At 33.5% G+C, this 26,477-nt stretch overlaps 2 protein-coding genes and 2 long non-coding RNA genes across 5 annotated transcripts; 3 read left to right on the top strand and 1 right to left on the bottom strand.

The window, feature by feature from the left end:
• LOC123884907 lies at positions 1-1,355 on the top strand. Its single transcript, XR_006801017.1, has 2 exons — positions 1-577; positions 980-1,355. It is a non-coding gene; the product is annotated as an uncharacterized LOC123884907 (long non-coding RNA).
• A 3,456-nt stretch (positions 1,356-4,811) lies between these two features.
• LOC123887031 lies at positions 4,812-5,342 on the bottom strand. Its single transcript, XR_006801323.1, has 2 exons — positions 5,298-5,342; positions 4,812-5,138 (listed from the first exon to the last, which is right to left on the bottom strand). It is a non-coding gene; the product is annotated as an uncharacterized LOC123887031 (long non-coding RNA).
• A 3,009-nt stretch (positions 5,343-8,351) lies between these two features.
• Positions 8,352-13,610, top strand: LOC123884323 (MDIS1-interacting receptor like kinase 2-like). The gene is made up of 3 exons (XM_045933401.1): positions 8,352-8,823; positions 10,128-12,842; positions 13,104-13,610. Exons 1-3 carry the CDS (start codon positions 8,667-8,669, stop codon positions 13,487-13,489), a joined length of 3,258 nt encoding a protein of 1,085 aa, XP_045789357.1. The 5' UTR covers positions 8,352-8,666; the 3' UTR covers positions 13,490-13,610.
• Positions 13,611-17,853: 4,243 nt separating this feature from the next.
• Positions 17,854-25,949, top strand: LOC123883152 (probable plastidic glucose transporter 2). 2 transcript variants are annotated; one of them, XM_045931882.1, is made up of 14 exons: positions 17,854-18,366; positions 20,276-20,403; positions 20,811-20,922; positions 21,036-21,103; positions 21,204-21,336; positions 22,078-22,177; positions 22,259-22,371; positions 22,462-22,555; positions 23,218-23,371; positions 23,500-23,643; positions 23,716-23,789; positions 24,537-24,625; positions 24,950-25,064; positions 25,266-25,949. In XM_045931882.1, exons 2-14 carry the CDS (start codon positions 20,310-20,312, stop codon positions 25,446-25,448), a joined length of 1,473 nt encoding a protein of 490 aa, XP_045787838.1. In that variant the 5' UTR covers positions 17,854-18,366; positions 20,276-20,309; the 3' UTR covers positions 25,449-25,949. The 2 variants fall into 2 exon arrangements, with proteins under 2 accessions (XP_045787838.1, XP_045787837.1); XM_045931881.1 differs by having other exon boundaries at positions 18,005-18,366; positions 20,246-20,403.
• Positions 25,950-26,477: the final 528 nt, after the last annotated feature.

A 26,477-nucleotide genomic window follows, 5' to 3' on the forward strand; every position in this document is an offset into this window, starting at 1 on the left:
AGTCACAGTCGTAGAACTAAATATCGAGTTTTAAAAAAAAAAATCTTTTCATTTTCAAAGTAAATATACCGAGTTTTATCTTTCTCTTTAAAAATCTTTCAATAATGTAAAAAAAAAACTTTCAATACCGTGAGTGCATGCATATGCAACTATGTATGGGAGTAAATCTTTTCATTTTCAAAGTTAAACAAGTCAATGCATTCCTCTTATAATTACTACTAATGTTACATTTTCTACACACAAGTTGCCAAAGACTACTAGGAGAAGACCAGCATCATATCTAATAATTTGGTAGTTTCCAAGAAGACCAACATCATTCCTTCTTGACAGTTTCCAAGAAACTCAGCATATGGACCCTTCTTGACAGTTTGGTAGTAATTTAGAAACTCAGCTATAAATAGAGCTGAATCTCACTCCAATTCAAACACCCAACAAACACATAAACATATCTAATAATTCATTTATATCATGACACTTTCAAAGAATTTTATCATCGTATTTGGAATTGTCTTTACTCTTCTCCTCTACATTTCATCAAATGCAGCGTTAGCTTCACGTCAATTGTATCAATTGTCTGGTATGTCAAATCTCTCTCTATATACTCCCTCCGGTCCTTTTTATAAGAAACACTTAGGGCAAAAAATTTGGTCCTTTTTATAAGAAACTTTGACCAATTTTCAAATGTTTTAAATGTTCAATTTCACTTATGCCCTTATTTATTATGAGAGAGAATTTAAAAATAAGTAAGTTAGTTGAATAAAGAGTAATTAAATAAGGGTATACATGGAATACATTAAAATTTATAAGAGCATTAAATGAAAATAATTATGTTTAAATGTGCTTCATTGGTCTGTGTGATTTTTTCAAAGTGTTCCTTATAATAAGGACCGGAGGGAGTATATATATTGGAAATTGTGTTTATAGAATTGTCGGAGTATTACTTTACTAATCTGAGTTCGCTTTAATTTATTTAATACAGATGAAGAAAGTCGTTGCAATAATCCTAGAGCAACTATAATTGTGGGATGTGGCAGCCCGCCTGTCAAGAGATCGTCACCTATCAAGAGATCGCCGCGTTCCAAGGATCCGCCGAGCCAACGTACCCCTTGCAAAGGATGCTAGTAAAACGAGTCAAACATGTATCCGCCGAGCAAGCGTACCCCTTGGGACAGAGGGAGTACTAGTTTATTATTAAGATGTAATAATAATAAGGCATGCAATGTAACATGCTAGCTTTTTCGTTTGTGTATGTTATGTGAAAGTTTCCATGTATTATGTACGGAGTACTGTTTTGAATGAATAAATTATAGGGTAAATAATTCTTTACCCCTATAAAGTTAGTGAGATTTGATTTATCCGTTTTTTTTTTTTTTGCAAATTCACACTTTTGTAATATGAAGATTTTCTCATTTTGTCCTGTGATTGTACAATTGAGCATATGACTGTACCATTTTGATGACATGACACATACACGTGAAACAATTGAGCATATGACTGTACCATTTTGATGACATGACACATACACGTGAAATTTATTTCATTTTTATTTATTTAATTAATACACATAATAAATATTGATATAGGTGGATTTTTTATTCATTTTAGTTAATTTAAAAGAAAAAAACCTGCAAATCAAAGATATTGTAGATAAGAACAACAAGAACAAATCTCTCTGTAAAAAATCCAAAAATCTCAAAAAACAGAAAAACTCAAAAACCTGCAATCAACAAATTCATAAATCTAGAATGGAGGAAGACAACTTTAAGTTTGAATTTGGGTATGAATCTTTGAAGAGTAGGCGTTTTTCAATCAACAACACATACTAAGAATAACAAGAACAACAACAAGAACAAAATCAACAACATCATCTCCGATTTCTCAATCTTCTCAACCAATCACCCTCTCAATCCCAATTGAATTTGTTGCTATGTGTTCTTTATGCATCAATCTTCATAAATCGACCCACATACTTCAACGAACAACACAAATCTTCACATACATGCATTACCTCCTAAGCGAAAACCTCACAATCCCATGACAATTCTACAACATCGACCTTCGACGAAACCCTATGCTTCAACTCCTTAGTGGCTCTCCACAGCTTCCTCCTTGTCTCCCTCAAATCCAACATTTTTGTTTGCTTTGCCCAACTTTTGAACAAACCTTCGTCATCTCCATCTTTATCGTTGTGCATTCTCGTGGTCGCAGATTTAGATTCACGTCCATAGCATAGGTTCAAATTGAGCTTAAATGGAAGCCATGAACATAGCCGCAAATTGAGCTTAAATGGAAGCCACAAGCTCTACAACATTGTATTTGTTACAATAAGTCGGAAAAATCTGGTGTGAATCTGCCTGTTGCACGAGGCGCAGGTTCATTTCATCGCTGCAAATTTGTTTCTGCCTCTTGCGCGAGGCGCAGACGCATGATGCATTTTTTTTTTTTTGTTGCTGTTTTGCAGATTTTGTAAAAAAATATCCTTTCTTGGAGGACACTCTGACTTGGATTTGTTTTATTTTAAAACAGATTTGTTACTAATATTTAGGCATATATTTTTTTATAAATAGGGAGTGGTTTATTCATAGAAAAATAAGGGAGCAACAATGTAGGGTATTCAATTAAGATTTGCCGCCGACACAAGGCTAGGGTTTTGGAGAGAAACAAGAGGGGGTTGTCTCTTGGTATAACTCTTGGGCAAAGGAGATTGATTACACATTGGGAAACTTATCAAATTGAGTCTCTTGGCCACAGAAAGAGATTTGGATTTTGGGTAGAATTAGGATTAATTCCTTGTAACCCAATTGAGAATTTCTTTGTAAAGTTACTCTTTGATATAGTGGAACGGAGGGGCTGCTCTCTCCCCATAGTAGGTTGTTTTGACCGAATTAGGTAAACAAACATTGTGTTCTTTCTTCTCCTTTATCTTCTTTATCGGTGTTGTTATTATTATTGCTTATTCCGCTTAATTATTGATTGTCGTTCTATTACTCCACACATCAAGTTTTCATTGATGTGATTTTATTGACAAATTCACAACAGTATTCTAGATGAAAGTAGAAAAAAAGAATTTTTATTTCTCACAAATCTGAAAGTTACAAATAAGTTAATCACACTTATATACACTATGTGTGATGTCAATGATCAACTAACATATTAAAACTACCTTCTAACTAACTCTAACAACTAAGATGAATACCCACAATACTCTCTCTCTCTCTTACACTCAGCCGCCACACAACCCTAATTCATCTTTGCTTTTTCTTGGTTCATCCATTAGGGAGGGGTGATTTAGGATCAATTTTGATCCGGAATCACCCCTCTTGATTGTTTTTTATTTCTTTTTCAATTCAATAAGTGATTTATACATAATTTTAGGTTTCATTTGAGTTTTTTCCTTTGTGATTTATTCGTCCCGTCTTAGTGCGGAGTTGTTTGTTTATCTCGTCTTCATACGGTGTTTATCCCGTCATTGTACGGTGTTTGTTTTGTTTAAATTTGCAGATCCGTTTCAATCCAAATTCAGTGCAGATTCAATAATTATAGAGTCGTCAACGTTGCAGGTCTGGATGCATGTGTATTCCTGACACTTGGATTTTATTATATCAATTGTAGGCTTTGTCATATGTGTAGACATTGAGCTCATCCTTTTTAGTTTTTAGCGAATTTGAATATGTAATTATTTCGATTGATATAATTTGCCTATTTGAATAAATGAATACCTTTGTTTTCGTAAAAAAAAAAAAACTCTAACAACTCTTAACCATTTTTTAACTGCCTTGACTGTTGTGACAAGTTATCCATTCACTTGTAGCTTGGCCAATTTTCACAGATTGCTTATACGAGGCAGCAAACAAGTAATTATCGTCATATTTGTCTCAAGACTTATCATTTAGGACTATCGGCCATGAAATCCAAAATATTATAGTAATTTTCGTGGACACTCAATGAATAAATGATGACAGAATGATGCTATATTTATAGCCTTTTTCGACTTAGAATTCACGCACCATCGTGGCACGAAGGCTAGCATCGTGGCACGATATGTCAACAAAAATTTTCCTTTTTTGTTTCTTCGCTGATATTCTTCCAAAATATATCCTCTGGGCGGATGCAGGTGTATAGAATTGGGGGCTGAAGCCCTCGCAAGGAAACAAACTTTGTTTATGATAATAATTTTGTATATTTTTTTTTTTTGTTTTCACCTCTGGTTCCTAGGGGAAGGGGGCCCTAGTAGTCCAGAGTTCGGGGCGAGTTCTGGCATCAAGTGATTCAAGTCCCCTCCCAAATGCAGTTGCGGGAGATCGAACCGTGATCCTCCCTACCAAGTTCAGCGCCAATCACCACTAAACCAACTAACATTTAGTAATTTTGTATAAATTTTGTTGTAAATAAATTACTACAATATTTATTTTAAGCCCCCCATCAAATTGATTATCTCAGTAACTAGCATTTATATACTTATCACAAGTTCACTTTCCAACTTTTCATCACCTCCATTTCTTTTTCCTAATTATTGTTGCATAGGTTCTCTATTCTTCGGTCAAAACTTTCACAATGTTCTTATTTCTTATATATATGCAGTCTCTCCTACCAAGAGGGCACATAAATCATTTTTCTTAACTTCAACATCAATTAATATTTGTCTGCATTATCTCTCAACTAGTATTAGATATTTATTTAATTGTCAGTAAATTAATTCAAGCATAGTCTATCAACAATGAATTGGTACAAATTGTAAGAGATTTGAACCATTTAAGTAATCTATTTGAGGTTCAAACTCCAACTCTTGCACATGTAGAAAATTTAGATGGAAGAGGTGAAATCACATTTTGTATTCAAGAAGTTCTACGACGAAAATTAATCATCATTAAATCATAGCGGAAATTTTATATCTATAACGTGGTAACAAAAGCCAAACATCATAAAAAAATATTTTTATTTGTTGCAATATTTTTTAGCCTCCACCAACAAAAAAATCTGGATCCGCCTCTTCATCATGGCACGATTGTAGTCCATTGTGGCACGATGTGGCTTATGAATTAGCTCCTGGCTTCAAAATAAAAGTTGTAGCTCTTCGTTTTAGCTTTCCAACGCATATTCGCATGCCTTAATCCGATAATTGTAGCTCAAGTTATGACCTGTAGAGTGAGAAGAGGTCAAACTGCAGTTTATTCATAAAATAAGTAATGAAAATAAAATAGAAGCAAAATTAAACTAAACTTAAAAAACACATTTAAAACACTAAAGATAACGGGAGAAATCATTTCATTGTCGTAGCATAAGATAAAAGAAAATACATTAAAGTTATACCGATCAACGTGTTATTGTGTCCTTTATTTTCTATTTCATTTATATATACTTGTTGTTTGTAATTATAATAATAATTATAAATGTTGTGTATAATAATATATCTCTCGCCAAATATGATATTGGTCCAAGTTGGCCTATATGGTCCAAGTTGGCTTTGGCTTTCAAACAAATTGAAAAGGGTGTGGAAACTGGAAAGGTCTCAATGAACTCATTATTTTGAAAAGGCAAAACAAATTATATATATATATATATATGGGGAGGAATCAAATTACACCGGTGTAACATTTGAGTAATGTTACACCGCTCAATAACGCTTCAACGAATACAAATTTTACAAAATCCCCTGTTGGATTGAAAGTTTATATCATATAGATCATTCATGTTCAATTCTATAAAAATCTAAAATCATTTGATATGTTATTGAGACCGATCAAGATTAACGGTATATCAAACGATTTTAGATTTTTGTAAAATTGAACATGGAGATTTTTGTAAAATTTTACAAGATATTTGGAATCAATTGATTCCTTCAAATATGTCGACGCTAGCTTGGAGATTGTTCTATAAGAGGCTACCGACTTAAGGAGAATTTAACTAAGAGAGGAATAACGCTTAATTCTTCTCTTCTTTGTGTTGGAGGTTGTGGATGTACGGAAACAGAAGATCATTTATTCTTTAATTGTCCTATGATGGGAGCAGTTTGGAGGGAGTTAGTGAGATGGATAGGGATTCCAGTAGTCTTGGCAGAGGGGGGTCCGACCCATCTTTATCTTTGGAAAAATATGGTGAATGGTAATTCTAAGATTAGGGACAGAATTGGAGTAATATGGTTTTCTACTGTTTCTTTAATTTGGAAAGCAAGGAATGATATTATCTTTAACCAAGCAGGTCTTGACTTAGAAAAACTGTTGGAAGAAATTAAGATCCTTTCTTGGAGAATTCTTAGAGCTCGGTCTAAAGGGTTCAACAACATTTTAAGCCTATGGCGGATGAATCCGTTAGCATGCCTTGGAGTAAACTGACGATATTGTCTTGTTTCGGTGGATTGAAATTATCATTTTTGTGCTCTCTGCTATTTTCTGGTTTTCTGTTGTTGTTATGGTTATTATGCAGGTATTGTATTGGCATCAAAAGACGTTTTTTGGAAGCTGATCTGCTAAAATATGCATCTCGGTTGCATTTCATAAGGTCATCGTCCAGTTTGTCTTGGGTCAGAAACTTTCAGTTTTTCTGTTGCCTAAGCGCGTAAGTGACATGACGCGAGATCTCGAGTCGCATTATTTTAGCATTGTTTTGCTGCTTCCTTGAGGTGTTCGCTGATTTCTTGTGGGTTCTTCGAAAGAAAGACAAGTCGTATTGAGCGCTTTATTTTTCCATATTAGTATCAGACATGTTTTGGTCTTGGTAGGCATACATTCATTTGGTGTATCTTAGCTAATTCTGATTATGGTGTATCTCTTGAATAACTGCCCTGCTGTGATGGTATTGAGTTTTGTGGTCATAGGCTGTTTGTTTAGGTGCTTCAATAGGCTAGTTTGACTTAATAATTCTAGCTTTGATCTGCTTCTTTTTGTTTTCTCTGTGATAGACTTGCTTGTATTGTTTTATAGCACTTCTTGTGCTTATTTTTTAATTTATTATTTCCTTTGCTTTTCCAAAAAAAAAGTAAAGAATCATAAGCATGAATGACTTATAACCTTACTTGAACAAGATTTCTTCTATAGGGTCGTAATATTGTGTCCGGTGGCTGGATTATGGTGTGTGAACAAAGTGCGGTTAACGGTGTTGTAGTGAGATCCTATGGGGGATCATCATAAGTGGCTATAAATGATTGTTCTCATCTGCCCAATTGAATTAACTTAACATGTTTCAATAAGCATGAATGACTTACCAGAAACTAGTTTAATTTATATTTAATGGCTTTTATTAATATAAACTAGCTATATATGGACTTTATTTATACACAACATATATTTATGCACTTAGTAAATATTTAGTATAAATAGGTTGGATCCCATAACTGCGATTGAGATGGGTTGAACTCTCTTGATGTTGAAGCTGACTGACGAATCAGATTAGATAGTCCAATGACTCGGATACTAGCGGTGAAAACAAAAAAAAATAGTATAAATACTTTATTCGTATTTGTATTATAACAACAAAGTAAGTGGCCTAGGACCTGGAAGTGTGATCCTCCTTAAGGTCTCAAATTCGATTCTCTCTATTGTCAAATTGAGTGAGCTAATTTGACTTCTTAAAAACAAAAGTAAAAGCTTCGTAAAAAAAAAAACTCAAATGATTAATGAATCTTACTTAAGTGCGATAATACTTTTAACCCTAGGACGTCTAATAATTGTAAAAAAATATGTCGAAAAACCCAACTCGGCCGAAAACCTAAAATTAGCCAAAAACCCAAAAAATATGGAAAAAAGAGATGTACCGAATTAGTTCAGCTCATTAACTTATTTAAGGACTCATGGACCAGATTAAAAGAGATGCAGCCATCTCTTCTTCTTTTCTCTTTTTATTTTATTTTTTTACAAAAATGCAGTCATCTCTTAATCACAATACGAAGATAAATATTACAAGACAAAATAAGCAGACAAATTTGCCACTAGACATAATTAGACAGTCTAGTGAGCTGGATACCGATGGTGAAAACCAAAAAATAAATATCACATGACAAAAGTATGACATCACTTATATATTTATATTTTTTTTTACACAATTTATTTACTATATTTTTAGTATAAAAATGTTAATGTATCAATAATTTGATAGACATTTAGATACAATATACATATTCAAAATAATTTATACTATTATTTTTTTAATTTATTTTTCAACATTTCTCCATATTCATTGTACTAAAAAAAATTTGAATTACTTACAAGTAGTTTATTCATTTCATAATACATACAAAGCAAAACCATTGACCTTTTGGTTTGTTGTGTCTCATTCAATAATACCATACCATGGTTTCTATTGCAACTTGAAGGTTTTTTGGAAATAGCCAAGAACTTCCCCTTCCTGCCCATACATAACCCTTATATGATAATCACAAACTTTTGTCTTCACTCTTCACAATTCCACAAATTTACACCATCCTTCAACTATTTTTCAAAGTCAAAGAAATACTCCAATGTATATTTTAGGGTCCCTTTTCTCTACGTTCACAACACCACCAACCAAATCAACCCAAAATTAAATCCTTAGTTATCCTTTTCTCTACGTTCATATCACAAAACCAAACTCTTGTTCCTTCTTCACTATATATTCCACAAACTCATTCACACCCTTCAACTCCATATACCACACACACACACTTTCATCACATCAACAGAAAAATAAAACATATGATGAAACCTTTGATCAACTTCAAAACCATACTAATCCTCTTCTTTTTCATCTCCCTCCATAACCACCTTCAAGCCTATGATCCTGGATTTCCACTTGTGGGGACCACCGCCACCCAATATAATATTCCAACCAACATTGCACTCCAAGAGACAGGTTGGTAATTAACAATTACTATGTTAAATTAGCATTAATTAATCTCTTCTCTTATCATATCATATGCATTCATATATAGTCATACATATCAAATGAGTTGAAGTTTTAGATTTGTTGTTATTCATGTTTAATTTAATTAATGAAGTTCAATAAGATGATTAATGATATTGTTGTGGAGTCCGGATGAGTTTGAGAGAAATAATTAGTCAATGCTCCAGTATATCACAAGAGAGGGAGACGCCACTTCTCCACCCAAAACTATACATAGTCGATGTGGGGCTTAATCACTCACACTTGAAACCCAACATTCTCTCCCCAAGCGTGAGTTCCCACATCCTATAGTTGATCCAATACCAGGATCCCCTCCTGCTCTCCCACCAAGCCGAACCACGACTCTGATACCACTTGTTGGGGGAGTCTGGGGGAGCTCGGGAGAAACAATGGGTCAATGCTCCAGGACCACAAGAGAGAGACGCCACTTCTCCACCCAAAACCTTAAGGCATTAGATTAATGGGTCACCTCTTTTATAAATCCAACATTCTTCCCATATATAGTCGATGTGAGACTTAATCACTCACACTTGAAACCCAACAGATATATGTTGGTCAATGCATGCATTCTGCTATATTTCTTAGTCAACTCCAAGTCAACAAATTTTTTAATTGAATTTGAATCAAATTTCTTAGATACCTCAATTAGTTAGATGAAATGATTAATTCTTACAGTGAGTTTCACACTTGAAAGTATTTTCAATCAGATTCTGCTATTGTTGTAGTAAATTTTTTAATAGACTAACTTTAGCCTTAATATTATTTTTTTTCTAACATTGAAGTACTAGGGTATTCCATCTATAAGTCTTAGCTTAATTAACAATGTTAATATTGTTAGATGAACACCTTATATCTATATATTTAATCAGTTCATTGTATCTTTGTGCCTATAAATACCTATTTTGAGTGGTTGTACAAAAGTATCATTTATGTTCATCATTTCTTCTCGACATCGACCATGTTGAAAATGTAGTTGTATTGTTGAAGTTTTTTTGAAGTCACACATTGCTTAGATTCTCGAATTGTTGAGTGTATAAATATATGAGGGCAACTTCACCCTCTGAACTATCTTTTAGAGTTGAGATTCAAGCATATTTAACAGACCACTCAAAATTATTGGAAATAAGTTCCCGAGTTTTTACCATTTCATTTCCTTGTATGTGACATTGTTGTTGTTGTTCATAATATATTTCTTTTTGTTATCTGAGTTCCATTCCTTCCACTGATGCTTCTCAAACTATTTTCAAGAATAGGTGATGATGATGCTAGTAGTGAGCTTGATGCTCTACTAACCTGGAAAGGTAGCCTGGACAAACAAAGCCAACATATGTTGGCTTCATGGCAACCAAATCACCCTCCTTGCGGCGGCAATTGGTCTGGAATTTCATGTAATGAAGCTCAAAGAGTCGAAACTATATATCTTGATAGTTATGGTTTAAGAGGTACACTTCATGATTTCACCTTCTCATCCTTTAAACATCTCACAGAAATCTCCCTTGGTAATAATTCACTGTATGGAACAATTCCCTCTAACATAAGCATGTTATCCAAACTAGTCTACCTTGATTTACAATATAACAATTTCTCTGGATCAATCCCACTTTCCACATGCTTACTAACCAACCTAGAAATTCTTAGCCTCTACCATAACAATATTTCTGGCACTATCCCTAAACAAATCGGCAACAGCCTTGTCAAACTGACTTTTCTCGATTTGAGTCGAAACACCCTAACAGGTGTAGTCCCGGATTCTATTGGGAATTTAACGGAATTAATAACCCTTACACTTTCCTACAATCAACTATTTGGATTTATTCCTTCGTCGATTGGAAACTTGATTAAACTAGAAAAGCTTCAACTATATGGCAATCAACTTAATGGTTCAATTCCTCAAAGTATTGGTAGGCTGACATCTTTGGTTATTCTTGGATTATCAATCAACAATTTGAGTGGTCCGATACCTTCTTCCATCGGCAATTTAGTGAAACTCGAAACCTTATATTTGTATGAAAATGAGTTATCTGGTTCAATTCCTAACACTATTGGTAGGCTAACATCTTTAGTTGATCTTGAAATATCAGTTAACAATTTGAGTGGTCCGATACCTTCTTCCATCGGCAATTTAGTGAAATTACAGATCTTATACCTAAATCAAAATCAATTATCTGGTTCAATACCCTCTTCCTTTGGAAGTTTAGTGGAATTGGAGAAATTACAGTTAGATCTTAATCAATTATCTGGTTCAGTCCCCAAACAATTCAATAACTTGATACATTTTAAACATTTGCAACTTAGTAATAACAATCTTTCTGGTTCTTTACCGGATAACATATGTCTCGGTGGACAACTTACTAACTTTGCTGCAAACCAAAATCAATTTACCGGAAGACTGCCTATGAGCTTGAAAAATTGTACTACTCTCAAAAGAGTTCGCGTTGAAATGAACCAATTATCCGGAGACTTGTCGATAGACCTTGGAGGAATATATCCTCACTTGAATTACATTGATCTAAGTCATAATAACTTTTATGGAACACTACCATCTAAGTGGGGACAATGTAAAAATCTAACAAGCTTGAAGATCTCAAACAACAAAGTTGGTGGGAGATTACCTGAAAATCTTGGAGAAGCTTCTCAAATTCATATGCTTGATCTTGGTTCGAATAAATTGTTAGGGGAAATTCCAATTTCTATTTTCAGAAATATGACTTCTTTATTCAATCTTAACTTAGAAGGCAACATGTTGTCTGGAGTTATTCCGAACGAAATTAGAATGCTCTCTGAGCTTTCTTCTCTCAACCTAGGATCAAACAATTTGAGTGGCGTAATTCCTCGAGATATTGGAGAGTGTAGAAACCTCCAGATATTGAATCTGAGTTCTAACTCTTTTGGTGCAAATATTCCCTCACAAATAGGAAATATACGCTCGCTTCAAAATCTTGATTTGAGTCATAATCAGTTGAGTGGTGAAGTTCCTCAAGAATTCGGGAAACTTGTTGTTTTAGAAACTCTAAGGCTTTCTAACAATAACATATCAGGTCTTTTGCCATCTACTCTTGAGAATTGTGTAAGTTTGACATCAATAGATATATCAAATAATGAGTTAGAAGGTCCATTGCCTAATATTCTAGCTTTTCGAAATGCTACATCCGATTTGGTGAAGAATAATAAAGGTCTTTGTGGACGAGATATTGATGGTCTAACTCCATGTTTTTCAAAAAATCAAAGGAAGAAAAGCTCAAAAAAAGTCGTGATATTGATCGCAGTGTTCGTAGGAATCTTTGTTGTGATTGTCGTCCTAGTTGGAATTTTTATGTGTGCCCGAAAAGGGAAAAAAACTATGAAAATTACGGAGGTGATTAATCCAATAGATGATTTGCTTTCAATTTGGAGCTTTGATGGGAAAATGGTCTATGAGAATATTATTGAAGCAACTGGAGACTTCAATTCTCAATATTGCATCGGGCAGGGAGGATATGGAAGTGTTTATAGGGCCGAGTTATCAACTGGTCAAGTTGTTGCAGTGAAAAGACTCCACAACTCAGAAGATGTTTTGAGGTCGTCTAAAATAGAGAAAAGCTTCATATCTGAAATTCAAGCACTAACTGAAATGCGACACCGTCACATTGTGAGGCTATTAGGATTTTGTTCACATGTTAGGAACTCATTTTTGGTTTATCAGTTTGTGGATGGAAGCAACCTTTCAAATATCTTGATGAATCATGAAAAAGTTCAAAACTTCAAATGGATTAATAGATTCAATGTTGTTAAAGGAGTGGCAGATGCATTATCCTACATGCATCATGAAGTATCACCTTCCTTGATTCACAGAGACATATCAAGCAAGAATATCATGTTAGATGAGAATTTTGAAGCTCATGTAACAGACTTTGGCACTGCAAGATTCTTGAGTCACAATTCATCTTATCAGACTTCATTTGCCGGAACATTCGGATACACAGCTCCAGGCATGTTTTCCTTTTTTACCACGATAATTATGTATTCTGTCAATTTATATTTTATTTGCTAGTGTTTTATTTTTTTCCACCACCAGTATTCGGCCCACTGGACCGTCTAATCTGGTTCAGGGGTCAGTTCTGGCATCAAGTGGAACTTTGTCACGACCCAAACTCACGTCGTGACCTTTCAACCCCTCCCAATGGCAGTTGCGGGGGATTATTTGTTAGTGTTTAAATTACAAATACTCATGCCTGTTGTTTTTGTTACAGAACTTGCTTATACTGAGGAGGTAAACGAGAAGTGTGATGTGTACAGTTTCGGGGTGCTAACATTAGAAGTGGTGATGGGGATGCATCCAGGTGATCTAATCTTATCGTCGATATTATCATCATCCGCCACTTCTTTGACGATTTTGCTAAAAGATGTAATCGACCAACGTGTTTCACCTCCTGTCATGGATGAGATAGACAAGGTAATTCTCATGACAAAGTTGGCATTTGCTTGTCTGCAACAAAATCCTCAATCTCGCCCGACAATGCATGATGTTTCTAATCAACTAGCAGCAAAATTGAAGCCAAACAAAGCTGCAGGGGTCGAGTTTTCATCCATCAAAATTGGTGAACTGCTTCCAATCGGGTGTTTGTTCCATGTTTAGAACAGATTTGTAGTAGTTTGAAGATCAATCAATATTCATTATTTGTTCTCAATAAGTAACATATCAACGTTGGTTGGTAGCACTTGAAGTAAATCTTGAATAAAATAGCTTCTTATTATCAGTTATGTTTTCTAATTACTAACTTTAAAGCTAATGATGCTTGTTTTTTCATGCTTAGTTTAGTTTGTTGTTATTTTTCTTTAATTAGTTTTATATCATTCTCATAAGAAGGAAACTCATACATAGGTTTCTCATTACATTTATTTTATTAAAATTATCGTTCCGTATATATTTTTATAACTAATACACGGATTTATTAATTTATATTCGATATTTAAATTCGTTATAATATTAAAGTAAAAAATTTATATAGAATCAAATATTTAAAAAATTGTTATGAAAAATTGTTAGACATCACCATGCAACAAAACTATTATCACATATTTTCTCAAAACTTTGAGACATAAATTGAATTTTTAGTGTTTCATTTGATAAAAATATAATATTTCAAAATAATTTTTAAGATCTAACAAGACTTGATGATGCATATATTGAATCCTTCAATGAATTGCATCAATTGCTTGAATAGGTTCGGCCTAACAGAGCTTCTAGCGATAGGCGAAGATGGTCATCAAATTCTAATGGTTCTTTTTCGGTTCGATCAGCGTACATGGTTTTGCAGGACAGGCGTGTAGATACTGCTCTGGATACACATACAGTGGCAGCATTGAAAATATTATGGAAGAACAATGTTCCATCAAAAGTTAGCGTTTTCGGTTGGCAGTTGTTACTTGAAAAATTACCAACTCGGGAGGCTTTATTTCGCAAAGGTATTATCACGAATAATCATGAGAGAAGTTGCGTATTTGGCTTCAAAGAGGTAGAGGACATACAACACATTTTTTTCACTTGATGCATTACTTCACAAATTTGACAGAAAATATTTGTTTGGTTGGGCACTAATATTATCTCTTTTGAGGACGTTACAAGTCATTTCTCTTTGTTTGGTGAATTAGCAAAAGACAATCATAGCAAGCAAATTCGTCATATAATTTGGTTGGCGACGACATGGAGTATTTGGCGTACGCGTAATAACATTATTTTTAGAGGAGACTGCGTCAATATATCATCTTTAGTGGAGCAAATTATTTATTTTTCTTGGTTTTGGTTTATAGGCCGAACAAGGAACAATGTCATTTTAGCTTTCTCTGACTAGCGTAATAATCATTTAGACTGTTTTCAACGCATCTAAAGTGATCTATTCTAAATTATAAGGGTTGAGTACCCCTTGTACTCCTTATAGTTCGTTTTTTACTTATAAAAAAAAAATCTAACAAGACTTTCCTTTTGTTAGACTCAATTTTTTTAAGATTAAAATCAAACTCTTGGCCCGTTTGGTACACAGGATAGGATAACTGTATCATATCATGTCTCAATCCAGTGTTTGGTAACATAGCAGGATATGATAAGTTAATCCTGAAGTTTATCCTATCATGTCTCTCTAGTTAAAATCCTTATACTGAATTTGAGTTGGGTTACCAGCATGATAGGATAAGGAAAAAAAATTGCTGATTTATTCTATAAAATATATTTTAAAATAAAAAACTGAAAATTAATAAAATATAAATAATATAATAATTTGATAGTAAATTAATAATAAAATAATTGATTTTTAAAGTAAAATAATTATTAAAAAAATTGCAAAATAGGGATATTAGTTTAAATTTTATAACAAATTAAAAATAATTCTTTTGCAAAATGGTAGTTTTATTATTTACGTATGAGATATATCATATATTTATTTAGCTTATCTGACATATATAATTGAGTTATTTATTTGATCATGATTCATATAAAAAATTTAATTTGTTTATTTTCTCATGATTTTTATTTAAAATTTTATAAAGTTATTTGATTACTTATTTATATTTTTATTTATAAAATTCAAAGTATTGCAATATAATTTTTTAAAAATAACATTTGTTTTACAAGGGTAATTTTGTCATTTAAATATGTTATGTATCTTACCATATTGTTATGAGCAAGTATGTATTAAAAATATGATATAATAGTTATCATGTTTGTTATCCTTTATGCACCACACACAGGATAAGATAACTGAGGATAATTGTTATCCTGCTGATATCTTTTTCTATCGTTATCCTGTTGTATATCATATTTTGTCACTATCATATCCCATGCACCAAACGGGCCATAAAATATTTTAAATAATCATGTTCATAACCTCTTGAAAATTTATGAGATACTATTTTGACTCTGTTTAGGAAGATATATAAGTTAGTTTATAGTTTATAGTTGATAACAGTTAATTATATTTTGTTTTTAGTAGTAAAATAAGATAGTTTTAATAGCAATTGAAGCCCAAAAGTAAGCAAATACCTGGAAAAGTGAAGTTACTTGGCCCAGAAGCAAAAAAAATGGAAAAATCATCAAAAAAGGGCAAAAACGTAATAGAAAGCGCAATCCATCTTACCTACGATGAGATCCAGCGTGGCGCGATGAGAAGGCAGTTTAAATTGAAGAAAATCTGCAACAAATCTTTTCCATCGTACCACGATGACTTGTCATCGTGGCACGATGAATGCGGTTGAAGAGCGCAGAAAATCTGGAGAGATCTTCTATCGTACCACGATATGATCCATCGTGCCCACGATGAGGCAAAATTACACGCCATCGTGGCCACAATAGGTGTGATGCAGAAAAAGTTCAAACTCAGCTGAAAAACTATAAATAGAATCTTCCTCCTTCACTATTATTCATTAAGAAATATTGAGAATCATTCAATATTCACAAGAGAGTTAGGAGAACTCTAAGAAGGAGACAAGGAGGGCTCAGGTGCTCCGAGGATATAGGGGTAATCTTTATGCTTTCTTTTCCTTATTGTTTTATTATGGTCTTTAGTAGCTAAACCCATCAGGGTTAGGTCTAGTAGATGAACTCTCTTAGGACTGCTTGAGACATGTAATCTGGTTATTTTCCAAGTCTATTTACAAATTGCTATTCATTTAGTATCCGTTAGTATCTGTATTTATCGTTTTATACACTAGCATATATGAACACGCGCATATCCTGTTAGTAATTAGGGTCGAAGTGGATATCGTGACACATCTAAGACTTCAGAATCAAAGAGATACTGTAACCCACTTATATGAGACCATTAAATTCAGTATCTGTGATTATTGAGATTACGAATCACACGGCGTTAAATTTTGTACCGATATTAGGGAACCAGGTTAAGCTAGAGAACTTGTTAGATTAGGAACCTCTAAAGGTAAGGATGCCCATTAAAAGCTGAACTCGTTAAGGGTGAGGACACAAAAATAACGAAGACTAAACCTAGTTTAATTGGCTTAACTTAAAACAAATTACAATAGAAATAAGTATGGTTATGCTAGGCTTACTTTAATAGAAATTAATCTCTAGATAATACTTTGATAGTAAGCAGATATAACGTTAGTTACCAAGCAGGAATATGAGAGGAATTCAAAAGTACTTAATCACCAGTTCTCATATGAAACTCAACTCTTTATTTCAATTGCTCTTTATTTTAATTGTTATTTACTATTATTTGTCAAAATCTTTTCAAACCAACAAAGCGAAAGCAAAACTATCCTGATTCCTAAACGAAACTAGTCGCCTTGGCACAATCCCTGTGGAGACGATAACTTACTACTTTATTACTTGGTTGCGATTATGTGCACCTGCAGAGCCACCATCAATAGCTTATAAAATTATTTAGCGAATGAGTCATACTAACATGTGTCCGAAGGGTTCGTCGAAAAAAAATATGTGCTCGAGCACAATCTAATATTCAATCGGTTAACTTATTCATTATAAGATCGTTTGTTATAAACTAGATTATGAGTTATGTGCTATTTTATTTCATTTTTGCTTTTCACCACCGGTTTAATTCGGTTTAGGGGTCAGTTCTGGCATCAAGTGATTCCAGTCCTTTCTGATTGCAGTTGCGGAGGATTAAACTGTGATCCTCCCTTTCAAGTTCAGCACAAATTATCATCAAACCAACTAACAATCGGTAGTTATCCGCTATTTTTTCCTGCCAAATAAATCCTACGATTTTTGTACTAAAAACAAAAAAAGAAGACAAGATTTAAAAATAAGATTCCAAATAGAGACCATCTGTCGACTGTGAGTCGTGCGGTGCGGGTCTCAGCTTCACCTATAGAAAACTAACACTTGTAAAGTTTTAAGACCTCACCCCACTCCCCTCCCAAGTATGTACACTTGTCCTAATCTTATGAAAAATGAGATATTTTTAAAGATTTCATTTAATTATTTTTTTTTTATCAGTTAAATATTTTAATTTTCAACACATATTCCACACATTTTTATAAAATTTTACTATTTAAAAAAAATCACCTAATTTTTTTGAATGATTTTTTTTTAATAAATTAATCACCTAATTATTTTTTTTTTGAAGAAGCAATCACCTAATTATTTTAGTTCATGAAGAAACAAAAATCATTTTAGTTTATGAAGAAACAAAAATCACGTAACTAAATACAGTTGTTATACACTCGTGCCATTATTGTTCTAGTTCCTTCCTTTTTCCCTCAAACCAACAACCATCACTGATTTTATCGTACCAGATTCTTTCCTTTTCTCCATTTACTTCATAAACCAGCAACCAACACCTGGCGCACGATAGCACCTTCTCTTCCGTTTCCCCGCCGTTTAACGGTTACGTTTCCGTTTCACCACCGTCTCTTTCATTCCGTTTCAAAACCAAACAACTAAACTCTCTCAGATTTCTCTCTCTCTCATCTGAATCACACACAGAGATTCCAAAAGAGAAAAAGAGAGCTCTGTGATAGATCGGAGCTCTCTGTTCATCGGTATGTAATCGTATACTATTCTTCCGTTTCTTTTTCATTTTCGTTTGCGATTATTTTTCATTTCTTGCTATTTCTCTGTTTCTTTGATCTTGATTTATTTAGTTTTTCTGTTTTGCGATCTTGTTTAACAAGTTTTTGTAGATTCCGTTTTTTTTTTTTTCGATTTTTTGTTTCGTTAGTAAAACAGAGGAACTCGTTTGTATTTCGATTATCAATAGGAAAATGAATCTGTTTAGTGTGTTCAGTAGAGTAGTAGGAATCTTGATTATTATTTTTAAGAAAGTTTGCTATTAGATTTGGATGTTGTTGGTGAATCGTGATGCTTGAACCGATTGATAAGTAATAGTGTTTCTACTTTCTAGCATAAATGTGAATGTGTGATTCATTTTCGGTGATTTTGTGTAGATTAGTAAGGATGAGGTTATTATAGAGTGATTTGAAAGTTCTGATCAGTGTTTGGATTATCGATAGGAAAATGAATCTGTTCAGCGTGTTTAGTTGAGTAGTAGGAATCTTGTTGTTTTGATCAGTGTTTGGATTATCGATAGGAAAATGAATCTGTTCAGTGTGTTTAGTTGAGTAGTAAGAATCTTGTTTGTTTTGAAGTTAAGAAATGAAGAAAGAAAGTTTGTTACTGGATTTGGATGTTGTTTCTGGATCGTGATTTGGAAAGTAATAGTGTTTCTAGCATTAATGTGAATGTGTGATTCATTTTCGGTGATTTTGTGTAGTAGATTAGTAGGGATGAGGTTATTCTAGAGTGATTTGAAATTTCTCGGAGTTATGAGCGAAGTTGGAATCTGAGTACTATAGTTCTATATATAGCACTGGCACTTCATATCGAAGGCGCATCTGGTGTCTGTCACGTGATACATCACCAACATTTAGTTATATTCGATCACTTTTATTTTCTTAAATTATTGTCGATGTCGACATGTATGTGTCCGTGTCAGGTGATTCATAGCTATAGTCTATACTCTATAGGTTATTATAGCTGAAATTTTACATTTTTTAATGCTTGAGACTTCTCCAGCTAGTTTTGTTTTGACAGTATGCATTTATGTGTATGTAGGATAAGGACTAGAATATTTTCAGAACTACTCTGGTTTCGATACCTAGCTGTTCCCGAATAGAATAACTGTTTTTAATATGATAGTTGATTTTCTTTCTCAGACCAAGGAAGAAAAAAAATAACAATACATGTGATGTATCATGATTTTAGTGTGAAGACTGGCTGTTATTAGTACATGCTTGAATAACATTGAGTTTTGAGTTTGGATAGAAGACAGTTCCTTAAGATTTTAATCTGTTTTCATTTTCACCTCAGCTAATACGTATGAGAAAATTTAGATCAAATGTTTCCCGATCAGTTTTCTTGTACGATTTCTGAAAATAGATCTAACATTTTTGAAAATGACAGTTTTCATTGTTTCTAAAAATACATTTTCTGGCTTCCATTCCATCTTCTCTCTATCACAATTGTTTATCATTTTAGTCTTTTATATCCTTGTTTGTAATTTAAAATGAACACATATTTTAGAAAATGAAAACTGATAATGTTTTTAAAAGTAAACAGGCCAAGTTGTCTTCCTTGTATGATATGAAGACAGCCTTGCCTCCAGAATTTGGAGGGGGTTTCTTGAAATGCTGCTGGAAAACTCTAGTTGATAAGGATAACGATCTAGAAATATATCTTGGTTCTCAAAGAAAGATGATATATGTATTTGAAGCACAAGTTGTTTTCTTAACTCCACTTCCTAGGATGACACAAATGCTATTAGTGTTTCATAAGACATCAATGTATTTAAATTTGATTTATTTATTCTTCACTTTGCTGAACTTTCTTGTAACCTATTAGTTATATATTGTTTTTCTGCAGACGCATAGAAACTGATTTTTTTTTGGTTAGGCTGATTCGGCAAGCTGTCCGGTGAAATTTTGGCATGTGGGGGCATCACCGTGAAAATTCCTTTATGTACAAACGCACTCCTTCAAGAGATAATTCAAACATGGAAGAAGACGTGGAAGAAAACTCAGGTATCTCTTCATTGAACATTTACAAATGTACTTAAGATTAATGATTATGTGACATCTATTAACCAATTCCTCTTTGCTGTGAAATATTGCATCTAACCTGAAAACCTCCTCATGGAAATATCCTACCTCTGAAATCATTGCCACTGTTCTAGCATAATCCTTTCAACATTTTATTATTCAGAAGAAAAGCTAATAATCTAATCTTGCTCTTGTTAGTTTCATAATTTCATCTAATCTGGCTTTCACTGTTTTATTTATATGTTATTGCTCTTATCTCTACTATAGATAGTTTGCAATCGAATGCAGTGCTGATTGCTGAAGATGTCTTTTTAGTGATGTACTGCATATTTTTTATTAGTTATTGAATCATCATAAATACTAACCATGCTGTTTTATGTGTCTGATAGATCTTTTGGACATTTCCATGGATAAGGAAACCTCAAATCCTTCATGGAAGCTTTCTTTACCACACGTACTTGTGGCAACCATTTCTTCATTCCTATTTGGATACCATCTCGGGTTTGTGCTTCCTTAGTTTCTATTTGCCCATGCCCTCTTTTTGTTTTCTGGCTTTAATTGGTAATCGTTTAAAGACTTCAACTTTTAATCCTTGGATTTTTCGGGTTCTGCAGAGTAGTTAATGAACCACTGGAGAGCATTTCTGTGGATCTTGGATTCAATGGAAATACCTTGGCAGAAGGTTAATTATTATTATTTTTTTAAAACATGTACTTAATTTGATACTATCATGTTATAAATTTCTTATAATTCGATTTTTTTGGGGTTGATCTCAAATGTAGGTCTGGTGGTGAGCATATGTCTCGGTGGTGCCTTGTTTGGATGTTTACTTAGTGGCTGGATTGCTGATGCGGTAGGGCGACGCAGGGCTTTCCAGTTGTGTGCTTTGCCAATGATAATTGGTGCTTCAATGAGGTTATTACTTCCAGATTCAATATATATTAGTTAATTTAGTCTATGAGGTTCTTTCTATTAATAAAGCAAGTTTTCCTTGTCAATTTCACACTACTATAACATAGCTAAGATATTTTAATATCTATTATCCTTTTGATCAACGGAACTAGTAAGGTTAACAATGTTCTATGAATGTATTCATGTGCTCGTACTTGGTTTTTATTTGTTGACTTTCTAGTTTTAAGTTTGATCTCTTGGCTACTGTGGAAGGACAGATTATATTATATATGTGTTCTATAATGTAATAACATCTTTTTACTTCTTTCTCCCCCATCCCTCTTGCACCTCATTGTCAAGTTTCCATCTTATGGTTTCCGTAAGGGCTCTTCTCCCATTATGTATTTGAATGTTATCTTGTTAATTTTAGAAAAGAACGTATGTTTTGCATCTTTCATTGTCATGTATAATGGAATAACATAAGTGCAAATTACCTATTTTTTGAGTTTCAAAATCATAGGTTGAAAGGGTATTCTGTAGCTGACCCTTAGGCTTGATTTTAAGGTCCACAGCTTAGATTTCCTTATCGAAGCTAGTGTATATGTATTATACTAGAGTCAGTATGCTTTTCAAGTTGTTTTCCCTGAAACATCTGACCTCCTGTTTGTATTTCATTTCAGTTTGATCCTTGACATTTTTTACCTTTAGGTTATCAAGTATAAGTTCTTATGGCTAATTTTCTCATTTGAAATTCTGAACATTCAGTGCAGCAACAAACAACTTGTTTGGGATGCTTGTAGGAAGGTTATTTGTTGGGACTGGCCTGGGCTTGGGCCCTCCTGTTGCTGCTCTGTATGTGACAGAGGTATGTAAATGGTTGCTTCTGTTTCATTGGGAAGTATAAAAGTATAGTGGTTATTCATGCGATTGCTATCTTGAATGATAGGTTTCTCCCGCTTTTGTGCGTGGTACCTATGGGGCCTTAATCCAGATTGCAACTTGCTTTGGTATATTGGGCTCATTATTTATTGGAATCCCTGTCAAAGAAATTTCTGGATGGTATGATATAAATCTTACATTCATATTACTAGTATGTGATATTTATGCTTAATCTATTTTAAAATATATGCCGTGAATTTGTTAACTCAGGTGGCGTGTTTGTTTCTGGGTATCTACCATACCTGCAGCTATACTTGCTCTTGCTATGGTCTTCTGTGCAGAGAGTCCACATTGGTTATACAAGGTTGACACATAATACTATTTCATTTTAGAAATCATCTCTTATTATCAATATATTTATAACTTATTGTTTCTATATTTGTTTGAATCTCTTGAAATCTCTATGTTAATCAAGCTGTTAGTTTGTTGACGCGCTCTCTGTGTCTTTTTACATTTTCAATTAAGTGCAAGCTTCATTATATAGTAATCTAGTGTAATGGTCAGATAAGAAACCTAGTGATGACGGTTAAAAATCAAATGAAGTGAACAAATTCACTGAATATATTTTATGTTTCCCCTCTCCCCAACCTCCCAACCTTGTCCACTTCTTTTAATCTCACCATATTTAGTCCTATGAATAGTCATAAAAAACAATGAAAAGTATATGGTGTTTATAGTTCTTGAAGGTTTCTACTCGCGTCTATGAGTGTCTTCATTTCTCTTCTTAATAGAAGAATGTAGGAATAGTTTTAACAGTTAACATATTCTCCAAGTTTCTTTCTAGCCTTCTCTGGCATGATTTGCGATATTTCTTGGTTCTTATTATCAGCAAGAGAACAAGAGAATGAGGATCATTCATGTCCTAGTGTTTCTGAAGTCCACTAAAGTTTCTTCTCATAAGTGTTCATCCCTGCATCCTTTTAATAGTCCTTGATCATTTCTCTTTGTTGTTATATACTCGTATAGCAAGGAAGAACTGCTGAAGCAGAAGTTGAGTTTGAAAGGCTTCTTGGTGTATCCGAAGCAAAATTTGCGATGTCACAGTTATCCAAGGTAGATAGAGGAGACGATACTGATACTGTGAAGTTCTCTGAATTGCTTCATGGTCATCATTCTAAAGGTATATAATATTTTATGTCCATCTCTAGGATAGTTGTGTCATTGTGTGTATATGTCGTTGTTGTTAGCTTGTCGCTGGTTTCTTTAGGTATCCAAAAGTCATTTTTTATTCACGAGTTCGTTTTGCAGTTGTTTTTATTGGATCAACCCTATTTGCTTTACAACAGCTATCTGGTATAAACGCTGTGTTTTATTTCTCTTCAACTGTTTTTAAAAGTGCTGGAGTGCCATCGGATTTTGCAAATGTCTGCATAGGAATTGCAAATTTGACAGGTACAATTTCATTTTCATTCTGATATTAGAGTTCTATTCTCAAATGCTAATTCTTTTTCCTGCTTTCGTTAGGATCTATCATTTCGACGGGTTTGATGGATAAACTTGGAAGGAAGGTTCTACTCTTTTGGAGTTTCTTTGGCATGGTAAATTATGCATAGATGTTCTATTATATTTTTTCTTTAATAGTCCAGTGGTAGCATATTATCATATTAAGGGTGATTTTCACACACATTACAATATGAGACTCAGGGACAAGCTATCCTCTTTTAAGTCCTGATTTGGTGTTTATTGTAAAACTTAAAAGATATGAATGACTGTATTATCATTTTTACAACAAATTTCTACAACTATATATATGAGACGTAATTTAAATTCCTCGAGATTAGGAGCAAAACAGTAGCAGCTAAACTATCCTTAGAAGAAAAAAAACTAAAAAAAAAAAAAAACTTTTTAACCAAACGAACCAAACGTTAGTTGGTTCAGTGGTGATTGGCGCTAAACTTGGTAGGGAGGACCACGGTTCGATCCCCCGCAACTGCATTTGGGAGGGGACTGGAACCACTTGATGCTAGAACTCGCCCCGAACTCTGGACTACTAGGGCCCCCTTCCTCTAGGAACCAGAGGGTGAAAAAAAAAAAAAACTATCTTTAGAAACTACAGTCTAATAATGAAGGAAAATGAACAATAATCATAATTACAATCAACAGTAATGAAGATGGGAATATCATTTGGAATGTGAATCAATAAGCACACAACATCGCAAGACGGTGGGAAATTCCCATTGTTGCATTATGGTGTTTTAATTATTTTGTTATTATGTATAACAAAAGATTAAATTTGTCTTTAATCAGAATTTTTTTATAATATATATTTTTTTTGTACTGTATAGGCGATATCAATGATCATTCAAGCTGCAGGAGCAAGTTCACTTTTGCCAAATGTGGGAGCTCTATACTTATCTGTTGGTGGCATGCTACTGTAAGTTTGCTGTAACTATGAATACCAATTTTGATTCTTGATAGATGCATTTCTAGGGAAAATTTTAGTAAAACTACATTCATACTTTTAGAAATAGTGACTTGACATTTTCTTAGCTGAAGAGAAGCTGCTTCTACTAACGAATTAAGGTCACTAGTGGATGATGTTTCAAAAGAGAGCTATTGAGGATGCCTTCGACCAAAAAACAATAATAATCATTGATGTCATTTGGAAAATTCACCTTTGGCTAGGGTTTGCATGCAGTGCCTTTTTGGGCAGACACTGCCGGAAAACAAACACTGAAGTTTTTCTTCTTCCATGCAGGTTCGTCTTTACGTTCGCTCTCGGAGCTGGCCCGGTTCCAGGTTTACTTCTAACCGAAATCTTTCCTAGTCGAATCAGAGCCAAAGCCATGGCATTCTGTATGTCCGTGCATTGGGTAATTTTCTTCTACGTATAATTTCAGCAGTCCTATTACAAATTGGTTATAGTTTATTGGCTACACACCATTTAGTCTAGATGAGTTCGATAATGATAGGTTATGTTATATGTTTAATTTATTCCATGTTGTTCCTGAACTTTACACCATGATTGAATTAAGAAAACGAAGATTTCTAAAGTTTATTGCAATCTTGCACAGGTCATAAATTTCTTTGTTGGGTTACTGTTCTTGCGTTTACTGGAGAAACTTGGTCCGCAACTTCTTTACTCAATGTTTGCTACATTCTGTATCATGGCAGTAGTTTTTGTAAAAAGAAACGTGGTGGAAACCAAAGGAAAATCACTTCAAGAAATTGAAATCGCACTTCTTCCCCAAGAATAGAGCTTCTTACAAAGTTCCATTCACTGGCAATAGTTTTGCATAATCTGGTCTATCATCAGTTTAACTATGAACACATTGCATCTTGGTATACCCTTAATAGTACACAAGGAGATGCTCAAGGTAGGAACTATGTATTGTTTTAGTGTAACATTAGGACAAATAGGCTCAGTATATTGATACTCTAGCATCTCATGTTTGGGTTCAGTGATTCCATGTCCGCGTTCATGGATAGAGAAATCTGTACAACGAGAAAAATAATGTGGGAAATTTATCTTTCCCGTAATATTTGTCAACACATACTGTATGTATTGTGTAATATAATACTATGTCTAGGACTGTAATTGCTTGAATTTTGTTTCAAAATGTTGCTTTAAAATCTTGTAATATTGTAATTCTCAAAGTACTATTGAGCTAATTCGGTAGAGTAAGGCAACAAAACCACATTATTTAGTGGATTGGTTGTCCTTGCCATAAGATATAAAAGAGAAAGATCTACTTGAATTTTTGCATATTCTCACCAACTCTAAGCTATTTATACTTCATTCCTTACAACAGTATTATTTTCATATAAACAATAATCTGAACTAGCTTTCCATAGTGATAGAGAAAATGTAAAACTACTCTATAGATCATTCATGTGGTCTTTAAGAACATATGCAGCTCTAATAATAACATCATAACTTAGCAAATACTATTTTACTATGCTTGTTATTTAATAATGCATTCTAAAATTCCCTGTTTCTTAATCTGAAAAAAGAAAAATCCAACCACAGGTGAAGTCAAGCAAATAAAATTCCAATCAAACAAGTCAAATACCACATTCGATTCCACTGAATTCACTATTTTCATAAACATATATCAATAATGAAGTGCCTTCTATCCCTATAAAATTGACAAAAATTGATTTTGATCTCTGTATTTTAGTCTCACATTTATAAACAACCGTGCAGTTTTAGTCTTTATCAACAGACTAAGACAAACACAATTTTTGTATTTTTACAAACTAAAAGAAGATAATACTTTTCAGAA

Source organism: Trifolium pratense, linkage group LG5 (genome assembly GCF_020283565.1).
Source record: "Trifolium pratense cultivar HEN17-A07 linkage group LG5, ARS_RC_1.1, whole genome shotgun sequence".
Lineage (NCBI taxonomy): Eukaryota > Viridiplantae > Streptophyta > Magnoliopsida > Fabales > Fabaceae > Trifolium > Trifolium pratense.